General features: G+C 52.7%; 1 protein-coding gene across 5 annotated transcripts in view; it reads right to left on the bottom strand.

The window, feature by feature from the left end:
* The window catches only part of ARHGAP23 (Rho GTPase activating protein 23), a 72,354-nt gene that overhangs the window by 19,647 nt on the left and 39,873 nt on the right, over positions 1-12,834 (bottom strand). For all 5 annotated transcript variants that reach the window (XM_057715048.1, XM_057715047.1, XM_057715046.1 and 2 more), the window contains 6 exons: positions 9,666-9,983; positions 8,286-8,347; positions 7,886-8,016; positions 7,154-7,275; positions 5,424-5,579; positions 128-206 (listed from right to left, as the gene is read on the bottom strand). In XM_057715048.1, coding sequence (XP_057571031.1) covers positions 128-206; positions 5,424-5,579; positions 7,154-7,275; positions 7,886-8,016; positions 8,286-8,347; positions 9,666-9,983 — 868 coding nt within the window. The remainder of the gene's footprint in view (positions 1-127; positions 207-5,423; positions 5,580-7,153; positions 7,276-7,885; positions 8,017-8,285; positions 8,348-9,665; positions 9,984-12,834) is intronic.

Raw genomic sequence — 12,834 nt, 5'->3', positions numbered from 1 at the left:
GCACGTGTTTCTTTTGTATTAAAATGAAAACTCCGAAACCAACACGCCCAATTTGAAAAGCGGTCAGGATGCAGCATAGACAGGTGTTCCCTCCCCCTCCCGGCCTCCACTTCCGCCCCCTACTCACCATCGGTGAAGAGGGGCTCAGGCAGCTTTCGGAAGAAGGACTTGAGGAGGCTGCTGATCACGTTGAGGTCTTGCCAGCGCTGGGGAGGGGGCAACGACGTCAGGCCACAGGTAGACCCAGCCCTGGTGCCCAAACCCCCAGGCCCCAAAGTTCAGCACCAGCCAGGCCCCACCTAGGTGCCCACACCTCCATGCCAGTCCAGCCCTAGAGCCCAGTCCAGCCCGACTCGGGCCCTCCCTGGGATCCACTCACACCCAGCTCTGCCCACACCAGGGATCTCTGGGCTAAGAAGACTCATCACAATAGAGGAGAGTCCCCAGCTAGGTCCTAGCCCCTCGACCACTTGGCCCCAGTGCCCCCCTGCTCCAGCCAGCCCAGTGGGCTCAGACATTTGTCCACCCAGAGAAAGGAGCAGGCACCTTCCCTGGTGCAGGCACTGTGGGGGACAGAAGTGAGTAAAACCCATCCCCATAAGAGCCTGCTGGTGCCAGCTCCTGCTTCCCAGTGCTCCCCATTTAGGGGAGTCATCCTTGGGCCCCTCTTCTTATCCATGACGCAGCTCACGTTCATGCCTGGCCCCTGCCCGTCTCAGGCCCTTTGCGCTTGCCAGTTCCCTGCACGAGAACCCGCCTCCCCCTGCCCTTCACACGACTGGCTCCTCCCGAGTCTAAACCTCTTTGGAGAGACCTTCCCTGACCTGACTGCTGCAGCACAGCCGCCATCACCACTGCCTGTCATCTGTATCACAGCCCTGACGTTTTTCTTCCGTGGCACTTACCACAGTTGATCACTACTGTACACATTATGACATGAACAAGTTTCCTTGTTCCTGCCGATTTCCCGGGCGGATCTCTAAGCCACATGAGGGGCAGGGATCCTGTGTGTTTTATTCCCGCTGCGTTCCTATCACCTAGGCAGCCCTATTCACCTGGCACTTAAATGCTCTAAATCATGAATTCTCAACCAGGGCGACTCCGCCCCCCAGGGACGTTTAGCAGTTTCTGGAACCGTTTGGTTTTCACAACCCAACCGGGGGGTGCCACTGGCATCTAGTGGACAGAGGCCAGGGATACTTCTAAACTCCCTCCAGTGCACAGGACAACCTCCCACACCAAAGAATTATTCTGCCCAGGGGCTTCCCTGGTGGCACAGTGGTTTAGAATCCACCTGCCAATGCAGGGGACACAGGTTTGATCCCTCATGCCACGGAGCAACTAAGCCTGTGGGCCATAACTACTGAGCCTGAGCTCTAGAGCCTGCAAGCCATAACTATTGAGCCTGTGTGCCACAACTACTGAAGCCCATGTGCCTAGAGCCTGTGTTTCATGACAAAAGAAGCCACCACAAAGAGAAGCCTGTGCACCACAACGAAGAGTAGCCCCCGCTCTCCACAACTAGAGAAAGCCCATGCGCAGCAATGAAGACCCAACACAGCCAATAAATTAATTAATTAAAAAAAAAGAATTATTCTCCCCAAAATGTCAAGGTTGAGAAACTCTGATGTAAATAAATGGTTGTTGAATACACGAATGAATGAAGAATGGCCGGGTCAGTGTCCCTTAGGTCCACCAGGGGGCACCATCACCCCGTGCAAAGTCAAGGATAACTCCCCTGAAAGGAACTGCTCAGAATAACTCATGTCCACAATGCAACAGCATACCCCCAACAAAGACACACAACTCAACCATATACACACTCATTACAGTGAGTCCACAGCTTAATGCCAGACCATCCACAGGCTCAATGCACACAACGCTTAACTTCTAGCACTCCCCACGACAAATGACACCAACTGATGTCTGAGACAGAATCATACACCGAACACACATGGCACGGCCCCACCCTAGCCCCTCTTCTCCCTGGATGAGGCCCAGCTAATGTGCACACCCACCTGCACCCAATGCAGCTCCTGCCCACCTCTCTCCACTGTCTCCTGGCCCTGATGTGTGGGCTCTTCTCATCTCCCAGCTGCCGAACCCAAGGCCTTGCCCTATCCTTTTTTATTTTTATCTTTTCCCATAGGAGAAAAATGTATAAAGGCTAAAGACTGAAAACAACTGAAATGCTTAACTACTAAAGAATACATAAATCTGTTGCAGAATATCTATATCATGAAACAGAAACAGCAGTAAAAAATACACGCTCTCTAGATTTTTTCAACAAAAGATGAATTTCACAAACAAATTACGGATGGCAATAATGCTGCTGCTGCTGTTGTTTTGTTGTTACTTATTCCAGCTTTACTGAGGTACAATTAACCAATAAAAATTGCAAATATTTAAGATACACAATGTGATGATTTGATAAATCTATACACTGTGTAATGATTCACACAGTCAAACTGATTAAAACGTTTATCACCTCACATAGTCACCTTTTATTTTGTGCTGCGAATACTTAAGATCTAATAGCTTTCAGGTAGACGATACTTCGTTACAGTCACCACGCTGTACATTAGACCCCAGAATTGCCCTCCCCCTCTTGATCCCTCCTATGCATAAGCATCTGCCCCCCATCCCCAGCCTCACCAGAGCTGCCCTCCCCTTCTGTCCCACTCAGAGCCTGGCCCTCGCAGTCTCCCCAGACAGCAGCTCCCTCCATCGTCTCACCTCCATGCCCAGCGGGAGCCCACGCCCACTCCCCAGTCCACCCTCGGTCTAGTGCCTGATTATGCATCCCCCCACGTGGGTGACTTACCATCACCCCAGGTCCAATGGGGCCACGACCTGACACATCCTCCCTCTCCTGCCCTTCTCCCCAGGTCTGCCAGGGACAGACACCACCAGCCTGCAGCTCAAACTTTTGGCTCTTTCCTACTTCTCCTTCCTCCCTCTCAGGCAGCCAACTCCTAGAGCTGCTCCCATCCTCCCTACCCCCTCCCCTAGGGACGACCAAGTCCTCCTGACCTCTCCCACAATATCGGTAATTTCTTCCTCAGACGCCCTGCTCTGGGCCTCCCTCGTTCATATCCATTAGGCATAAGCTAAAGCACTACTTTCTCAAACCCTACTCTCATTTATGTCTCCCCAGCTGAAGAACCATCAAAGGCTCCCTATTGTCCATTGGCTCAAGGTCAAAGGTTTTAGTGAAGCCATCAAAAGCCCTCTGTCCCCTGCCCTGGGCCTCACCCTCCCCACTAACAAGCCCAGGAGGTGGGTCCTTTCTCTGTCCTGACACTCAGAACCTTCCCTGGGATTTTGGAAAATGCCATCACCCCCTGCCCGGACTGTCTTCCTATTCACCTGCCCCTTCCTAGTCATCCTGCAAAGATTCAAACACCTGCTCCAGCCCCCAGCATCCTCTCCTTCCTCATTACACAATCTGGTCCTTGATGAGAACCAGCATTTTCTCTGGTCCATTATTTCACATGTACTCATCTTGTCTCCCTAGCTCGTTCCCAAGGGCAGGAAGACTGTCTTACATGTTCACATACAGCTTCAGAGTATGTGACTCATGGGACTTCACTGCCCAGATTCATGGTTTTCTAAAACATCTTTTCCAGCAGAGCCCCTTTTGTCAAGTAAAATGATACATGAAAACCCCATATGAAAAAAAAATCAACATAAAAAAGCAGACAGAGCAAAACAGGTTACTCTAGTTCAAGTAACGATGGGGTGGGGGGATCCTGACCTGTTCCTGGCCTCCCACAGCTCCTCTGGGGAACCTTAGGATTCTGCGAAACACTGGCCCTGCTGCAAACTCTTTTATTTATTTTTATTTTTATTTTTTTTATTTTTTTGGGGGGGGGGGTACACCAGCAAACTCTTTTATTTTAATTGAAATATTTATTTGGATATTTTCCCAGCTTTATTGAGATATAATTGATATATAACCTGCTGCAAACTCTTTTTTTTTTTTTTTCCTTAAACAACAGAAATTCTTTTCTCACGACTCTGGAAGCTGGGAAATCTAAGAACAAGGTGGCAGCCCATTCAGTTTTTGGTGAGGGCTCTCTTCCTGGTTTGCAGGCAATCACCTTCTTGCTGTGCCTTCACAAGATGGAGCGGGTGAGGGAGGCAGCTCTCGGGGGTCTCCTTTCACAAGGACACCAATCCTATCGTACCAGGGCCCTGACTTCATGACTTCATTTAACCTTAATCACCTCCTAAGAGGCCCTATCTCCAAATACACTCATCTTCGGAGTTAGGGCTTCAACATATGAATTTTGGGAGGACACGATTCAGTTCACAGCACAAGAGAAAGAGGAGATGATTGACAGAGAATTCTAGACAAATCCAGGGCAGGATCACAAACATTGTTTAGAGATATTAACGTTTCTCTCTATAACAGAAATGACAAGTTGTAATAAAAGTACAGAAATATTTTAGGACGGGACAGACATTTCGGGAGTGGCCTTGATCTTCTTTGGAATGTTGCACTTTACCTCCTTGGTCTGTTGTTATCCACCTTTCAAAGTTATTTGATAGTTACTTCATATATTCTGTCCAGGCTTTTTAGATGTAATCAGTAGGAAAGACTGGACGAGTGTGCTTCCTCTATCTTAACTGGAACAAGAGCCCTTCTATGTAATTTTTTTTTTCCTGATCTAAACATCTTTTTTTTATTGAGGTCTAGTTGATGTTCGGTATTATATGTTTCAGGTATATAGCAGTGATTCACGATTTTGAAAGGTTATATTCCATTTATAGTTACTATAACCTGCTGCAAACTCTTGTGTGGTTGTCAGATCACTTCCCGAGCTGGTCTTGTCTCATCTGATCAGCCATGCACGCTGCTGGCCGTTGCAACAGACACCATACACTCCCGTTCTAACCAGGGGCCTGCAAATCTTGGCTCATAGGTCAAATCCAGTTTTTGTGTGGCCCTTGAGCTAAGAATGGGGTTTGCAATTTTAAAAGATTGTGAAGAAAGAGAAAGAAGAGAAGGAAGAGGACAAGGAAGAGGAGGGTTTGCAACAGACCAGGTGGTAACCAAAGCCTGGAATACTTGCTACCTTTACAGAGAAGTTGTGGTGACTGCTGGCAAACCTTCGGGGCCCACGCCTTTCCCCAGGCTGTTCCCTCTGCCTGGACTGCCCTGTCCTGGCTTTCGTGAACTCTATTCATCCTCAAGGCCCCAAAAACTGTCACCTGCCAGCCTCTGCCTCTGGGCTCCCAGGCCATGGCTGCAGCTGGGGTGATGCCCCTCCCCATGGCTGGGCTGCAAAGGTAAGTCGCATCTTGCCCACCTTGGGGCCCTTGCCCAGTGCCAGGCACACCCACAGGGTACAATGAACACAACAGACACCCACCACATTGGCCCTCCTTCCACAGACCGACCCCCCAGTTGCACTCACCTCATCCTGCAGGTTGATGTCCCCAGGGCCACGGTTGAGCTGCTCCTGCAGGCTTGACACCACTGCATTGTTGCCTGGCACTCGGTAAATGCCTGTGGACTCCAGCCCCCGTGCCTCCACGATGCGACAGCACGCAGCCACGATCAGGGGGACACGCTGGGGACACAGGCAGGGCAGGGGTGTTAGGAAGAATAAGAAGAGCATGCTCTGGGAGAAAATGCTTGTAAACGAAATGATCAACCAATAAGGGATTAATAGCCAACATACAAAAACAGCTCATACAACTCAGCATCAAAAATACAAATGACCTGGGAATGACCCTGGCAGTCCAGTGGTTAGGCTCTGCACTTCCACTGCTGGGGGCCCAGGTTCGACCCCTGATCAGGGAACTAAGATCCCACAAGCTGTGCATGGCACGGCCAAACAAAACAAAACAAAACAAAACTACAAACGACGTGATTAAAAAACGGGCAGAAGAACTGAATACACATTTTTCTGAAGAGGAAATGCAGATGGCCAACAGGCACATGAAAAGATGCTCAGCATCGCCAGTTATCAGGGAAATGTAAATCAAAACCATGAGATATCACCTCACACCTGTCAGAATGACTATCATCAAAAAGACCACAAATAACAAATGTTGGCGAGGATGTGGAGGAAAGGGAACCCTCGTGCACTGTTGGTGGGAAGGTAAATTGATGCAGCCACTGTGGAAAACAGTATGGAGTTTTCTCAAAAAACTAAAAATAGAGCTACCATATGACCCAGCAATCCCGCTCCTGGGTTTATATCACCCCCAAAATAAAACAACACTAATTCAAAAAGATACATGCACCCAATGTTCATAGCAACATTATTTACAATTGCCAAGATATGGAAGCAACCTAAATATCCATCAAAGATGAATGGATAAAAGAGATGTGGTATATATATATACAATGGAATACTACTCAGTCATAAAAAAGAATGAAATTTTGCCATTTGCAGCAACATGGATGGACTTGGAGGGCATTATGCTACATGAAATAAGTCAGAGAGAGAAAGACAAATACTGTATAATATCATTTATATGGGGAACCTAAAAAGTAAAACAAACTAGTGAATATAACAAAAAAAGAAGCAGACTTACAGATATAGAGAGGAAACTAGTGGTTATCAGTGGGGAGAGGAAAGAGGGCAGGGGAAGTATAGGGCTAGGGAATGAAGAGGCACAAACTATTAGGAATAAAATAAGCCACAAGGATATATTGTACAAGACAAGGAATATAGCCAATATTTTATAATAACTATAAATAGAGTATAACCTTTAAAATTGTGAATCACTACATTGTACACCTGTAACATATACAATTGTACAGCAACTATACTTCGATAAAAGAAAAAAAAAACAGCATTCTCCACCAGAGAATGGGCCAGAGGTGGGGAAGACAAAATGGGGGCAGTGCAAGGCCAGAACCCCAGCTGGGAGGTGGTTACTAAAGGCTCTCACTGTCTCCAGTCTGGGAGCTGGAAATCGCACCAAAGCCTCGCAGTAATCTGAGAAGGAGCACCAGCTGGGAGTCAGGAGTTCTGGGCTCTGTCTCAGCTCTGCTGCTCCCTCCCAGGCCTGCTTCCCCAGCTGCGTCTGTAAGATGCGGTGCAGAGCTGGTTCCAAAGTCCTTTGCAGCTCTGACCCTCTGTGCCTGGGTCTCCCCCCTTCCCTGCGGCTCTGGAGTATGGCAGGAACCCACCTGGTTCTCCGTGGCAGGCTGGCACTCCTCCAGTCGGACCCCAAACACCCTGGGGGCTGCCTTCTTGTTCTTCTTGATGATGTTGATGCCCCAGGGGGTTTTGGGGGTGGAGACATTGTCATCTGGGGTTGGGGAGGCAGAGGGAGGCAGGGTGAGCTGGGGGCCTGGGGAGGAGCAGCCACCACACTTGGTCACACACACTCACATACCACATTCACACACTGGATGTATGGGGACTCTCTCAAAGAAGCAACTGGGATGCTGAGGGCTGATGGGAAAGTATAATATCCCCACAGAGAAGGCCAAAGAGATGAGGATGTTTACCCTGAAGGAGAGAGGCCTCAGAGTAATATAAGGACTTCTGTACGGCTAAAACCACAAGGTAGGTGCCATAGGTTCTGATACAACCAAAGGAAGAACTTTCTAATGGCCAAAAGTGTGTGAAGATAGAAAAGGCTGCCTGCTCCTGAGGGACACAAGCAGAGACTGGAGGACCACGCAGCTGGGATGTCATGGAGGGAAATCAGGCTCCAGGCCCTGAGACCCTGAGGGCCCCCGGACCCTCACAGGCATACACACATGAGCAGACACACGAGGATAATCGTGGCACACACCCACAGGCACACACACAGCCCAACACACACACATAGGCCCTCCGCTCCCATGCAGACCCACAAGCTAACTCCCCACATGCATGCGTGCACACCACCCCCTTAGCAGCCACCTTCCTACCCTTGCTCCCTGCAGGCTGGTCCTGAGTCCTGAGGCCACGTGCTGTACTCTGTTTGAGGAATTCAGACTTGAGGCCCCCCAGGCCACGAGAGCCTTTGGGAGACGAATCAGCTTTGGGCCCAGAGCTATGGCTGTGTGGGAAGAGGGAAGAGGAGAGGTCTTCACTGGGGTGACCCAGCATGCCACCTGCCCTGGCCTCCCACTTCTTCAGACCTCCCCTCCATCCCCCCCATGCCCTTCTGGGGACTGGAGGCCTCAGTACCCCTGCCACCCTCCCTGCCCCCAGCAGAGGGCAATTCGGAGGCCGCCCTCCGTTCTGGAGGTGGGCCGGGAGGATGGCCTCTGCCCACGGTGTCCCCCACCCCATGGCCAGGACTGCTCCATGAGGGCTGGGCCTCACCTCACTTTGCGATAATCATCAAGCTTCTTGCTGATCAGAGCTTGGTTGGCACAGCCGGGGTCCTGAAGGAGGGGGAAGAGAAAGCAGACCCCATCAGTGTCCACGGCCAGCCCACCCAGAGCTTCTCCCTGGCCCCTGCCTTGGCCTCGCCTCCCCTCTCCTCCATCTGCCAGCTGGAGGGTACAGACCCTGGAGCGAGAAAGACCAGGGCTGGACTCCTGAGCACCCCCTCACCAGCTGTGTGACCTTGGGTAATCCACTTAGCCTCTCTGAGCCTCAGTCTCCTCAGCAGTAACATGGGGGAGATAATATGGCAGCCTCAGGGTTGGGTGCAGAATTACGCACGTAGCACTTATCACAGTCCCAGCAAAGCACAGATGAGGTGCCCCATGAGGGGCAGCTATTGCAATAATGAAAGTGACTTGGGATCCTCAGATCGTGCTTTGTTGGCAACAGCCCAGCCAGTCCGCCCAGAAAAGGGCCCCAAATTTCATGTGCTTTCCTCCCTGCAATGAGGAAAGACAATGTCCTGGGGAGGCAGAGCCTGGTTCAATGAGATGGCATGTCCTCCGCGTGCACTATCTCCCCTCTACCCGTGGCCAGAGTAGGTGCACGTCTGGACCAGGGCCCAAGCCCACCATCTTCTTGGCAGAGACCAGCCCCCAAGCTCAGGACCCCCCCATAACTCTGTGCAGGTGTGCAGAGATACCTTTGTGTGGGCACTGGCAAGAGGGGGTGAATGGAGGCAGAAACCCCAGCCCAGGCCCCGGGTGTGCAGCTGCAGCTGCCCAGGAGGGGGCGCCATTGAAAAATTCTCCTGGAGTCCCTGCCAAAGCCCTTGGCTCAAGCCCTGCTGCCTGCTGCCAGAGGCCAATCCCCTTGGCCTCCTCCCAAGGTCAATGTGTTCGTGCCCCTGCAGACAGGCCAGCCCTTTCAGAGGGGCCAGCCCTTTCAGAGGGGCCAGCCACAGTTCTGGCCCAGGGGCACGTCTTTCTGTAATAATTCCATAGGATACCCCCCGACTCCCGAACCTCCAGCAAGGGACTGAGGTTGGCCGGGAGCTGACCTCTGTGCCAGAGCCTGCCCAAGGCAGTCATAACAAGGACGATAATAATAATTCTGTCATCCCGACTGCTATTATTGTTACTGCCAGTCACGGCACACGAAGGACGCCAGGTCCTCTGTGAGCCACTGTCCCGTGCACGATCTCTTCACACCAAACCCTCGGGGGGCAGAGCTGTAAGGTGTACTCCTGTCAGCCCACGTTATGCAAGAGGGGACTGAGGCTCAGAGCGGTGAAGGGAGGATGGCGGCAGGTGAGGGGCGCCCGGGCCCGGCCCTGCCCTCCCTGGCCCGGTTGGGGCCGGGTCGGGCCCTCACCTCGCCCTCGGCCCTGCTGTTCTCTCGGATCGCTCTGATCCAGCCCAGCATGTCATCCCGGTCCTCAGCCTGAAAGAGATATTCACAGAAGTCAGCGGTGGTCAGCCGGAACACGTGCCTCCTCTTGGTCTCGCTGTAGGAGATGTCCACCAGGCAGGAGCCGATGCAGACGGGCGCCGCCTCGTCCTCACCTGCGACGGCCGCCGCCGCCCCCGCCGCCGCCGGCCCGGGCTCCCGCCGCTCCTTGCTCAGCGAGAGCGAGCGCGCCCGCAGCGCGGCGTACACCCGCTTCCACTGGCGCAGGCCGCCGCCCGCTTTCTGCAGGGAGACACGGGGAGGGGGAGAGGGGGAGGGGGAGGGGTGAGAGCCAGGCCTGCCCTCCCGCCCCCGGAGCCCGAGGGGGCCCTGGAAGCTGCAGACAGCGGACAGCAGTGGGGACCCCATCCCACTGCCCGCCGGGAGCCCGGCCGGGAGCCCCCTGCTCCACTCCCGCCGGCACCGGGGGCAGCCTCTCTCAGGCCTGGACACCCCTACCCATCGTTCTCAGTCCCCCCCAGAGGGTCCCCAACCTTCTCCTAAACACGCCTCTGGCCCTGGCAATGCCCCCAGAAAACCGGCAGGGGGCTCCAGAGGGCAATCAGGCCTCCCACCACACAGGACCCATAAAATCCGAGGCTGGGGCTCCCCTGGTGGCGCAGTGGTTAGGAATCCGCCTGCCCATGCAGGGCACACGGGTTCGAGTCCTGGTCCTGGAAAATCCCACATCTTGCGGCGGAGCAACTAAGCCCCTGTGCCACAACCACTGAGCCTGTGCTCTGGAGCCTTTGAGCCATAACTACTGAGCCCACATGCCATAACTACTGAAGCCCAAGGGCCTAGATCCTGTGCTCCGCAACAAGAGAAGCCACCACAATGAGAAGCCCGAGAACCGCAGTAAAGAATAGCCCCCACTCACCGCAACTAGAGAAAGTCCTTGCACAGCAATTAAGACCCAGCCAACAAATAAAAAAAAATAAATAAATGTATATTTTTAAAAAATCCTCCTAAGCCATTCCTGGTCCACTTCCCTTCACCGGCAAAGCTCATCAAAAGCTGTCAACCACACTTGCTCTCCTGGCTTCTTTGTCTCTCACTCAAGACTCCACTCAGTATTCACCAGGTCACCCAGCCCCCATGTTGCCAAAGCCAGTGGCAGCTTCTGGGCCCTTCTCAGCCCTTTGCTTAGCCTCTTGGTGGCATATGACCCAGATAGCGGTCACTCCTTCCCTCTCCAAACTGTCTCTTGGCACCCAGGACCCTACAGTTCATGGTTTTCCTCCTAACTCCACTGGCTCCTTCTCTGGTCCTCTTTGATCCAACATCCTCTACACCAGCGGTTCTCAACCAGGGCGAAGCACCGCCAGGGGACATTTGTCTGAAGACATTTTCGCTTGTTGCACCTGGGGAAAGGCTCTGGCCTCTAGTGGGTAGAGGCCGAGGATGCTGCTAAACATGCCAGATGCCCAAGACAGCCCCACAGCAAAGAATCATCCGGCCCAAAATGTCAACAGAGCTGATGCTGACAGTCCCTGCCCTAAAGTGGGCTTCAGAACTTTGTCCTGTGCCCCCCTTCTTCTGCATGTCTCCCCCATGATGCCATCCACACCCATGGCTTTAAATCCTGTCTGTCTGCTGATGGTGATGCCCAGATGTACCCCTGGCCCAGCATCTCCCCCGAGGTGCACTCTGGTACCTCCATCTGTCTGCTCAGTGTCTCCACTTGCATGTCCCACAGGCACTGCAGATGCTACTTGCTGCTTGTTTGATTTTTCACCATCAAACCTGTTCTCCACCCCCATCTCCATCTTTTCCAGCTCAGTAAATCCACGCTATTGCCCAGAAACCTTGGAGTTGCCCTTGATTTCTCCTTGCTCCTCACCCTTGACATCCAACCTGTCGGGAAATCACAACTGTTCTGCTTCCAAAATAGCACCTGTCTCCATCTTTCCTGGCACCACCCTGCCCACATCATCAACACCTCCTGCCTGGACTGCAACACTGCATGGACCTTCCCAGGCTCCACTCTCCCTCCTGCACCCCAGTCTCCACACAGCAGCTGCAGCGACCATTTGAAAATGTAAACGAGGTCCTGTCTCTCCCCTGCTTGGCACCCTCTCATGGCTTCCCAACACCTTTGGAATCCAATCTAAGGTCTTCTGAGATCCAGTCCCTGCCTTTCCTAATCCATCCCTCTTTCTTTCTCATGATGTTGAGCCACAGGGGGCTTTTCCAGTGAACAAGCCAAGGCTTTCCTTTCCCCAGGCCTTTGTACGTGCTATTCCTTCTGCCCAGACCCCATTCTCTCACTTCTTCATGTGGCTGCCTCCTTCCCACCCTTAAGGTCTGAGCTCATGTCACCAACATCTCCTCAGCAAGGCCGCCTCTAAGCATCTTTCCCCTAATGGCAGCTCCCTGCTTCCTCCCAACTTAAAGGCAATCACATCACCCTGTTCATCTTCCCTGAGTGCCCACTGCAGTCTCAGGTTACTGGCTGTGAGTGGCTTTCTCCAATATTGGGAAAGCTCCTGGCGCAGGGAGCTCATCTGCCCTCTCACCTCCATACTCCAGAGCCCAGAGCCACGCTGACAGGGTGCCAGGCTCATCAATATTTACTGAATAAATGAATTAATCTGCCTTGGAACACCCTGCAGCCAGGGACTCCCTCTCCCCCATCAGATCAAGAGCTCCTTTCCTCTGGCTCGTGGCCCACCTACAACTCCACACCAAGCCCAAGTCTCTGTCTTCAGAGGAAACCAGATGAGACGTCACGGCTGGCAGGTGAACACAGCCACGTCCGGCCATGAACTCTGCCCATCACCACATACCTGCTGGACCCAGGCAGGGATGTTCAGAGCAGGAGATAGCAGGGCCCTCCAGGAGAAGTTTAGTGTCAGAGTGAGGTGGTGACAAGGGTGCTCCTTTGAGACTGAACCAGCTAGGTGACCTTGGATAAGTCAGGCCCTCTCCCCTGGTATCTGGTATGCCCTCCTGGTAAAACCGAGAGGTGAGCTAGCTGGTCTCCAAGTCACATCCAGCTCAAATGCTGGGTCTGTGGCTGCAGGGATGTGTCATACCCACCCACGCCCTCCCCTGCCTGACAGTCAGTGGTCTCTGAAAGAGGCTGGGAGCT

This window comes from Hippopotamus amphibius, chromosome 17 (genome assembly GCF_030028045.1).
Source record: "Hippopotamus amphibius kiboko isolate mHipAmp2 chromosome 17, mHipAmp2.hap2, whole genome shotgun sequence".
In the NCBI taxonomy this organism is placed as follows: Eukaryota; Metazoa; Chordata; class Mammalia; order Artiodactyla; family Hippopotamidae; genus Hippopotamus; species Hippopotamus amphibius.
The sequence above is the reverse complement of the archived record's forward strand: the minus strand, read 5'-3'. Positions and strand labels throughout refer to the sequence as shown.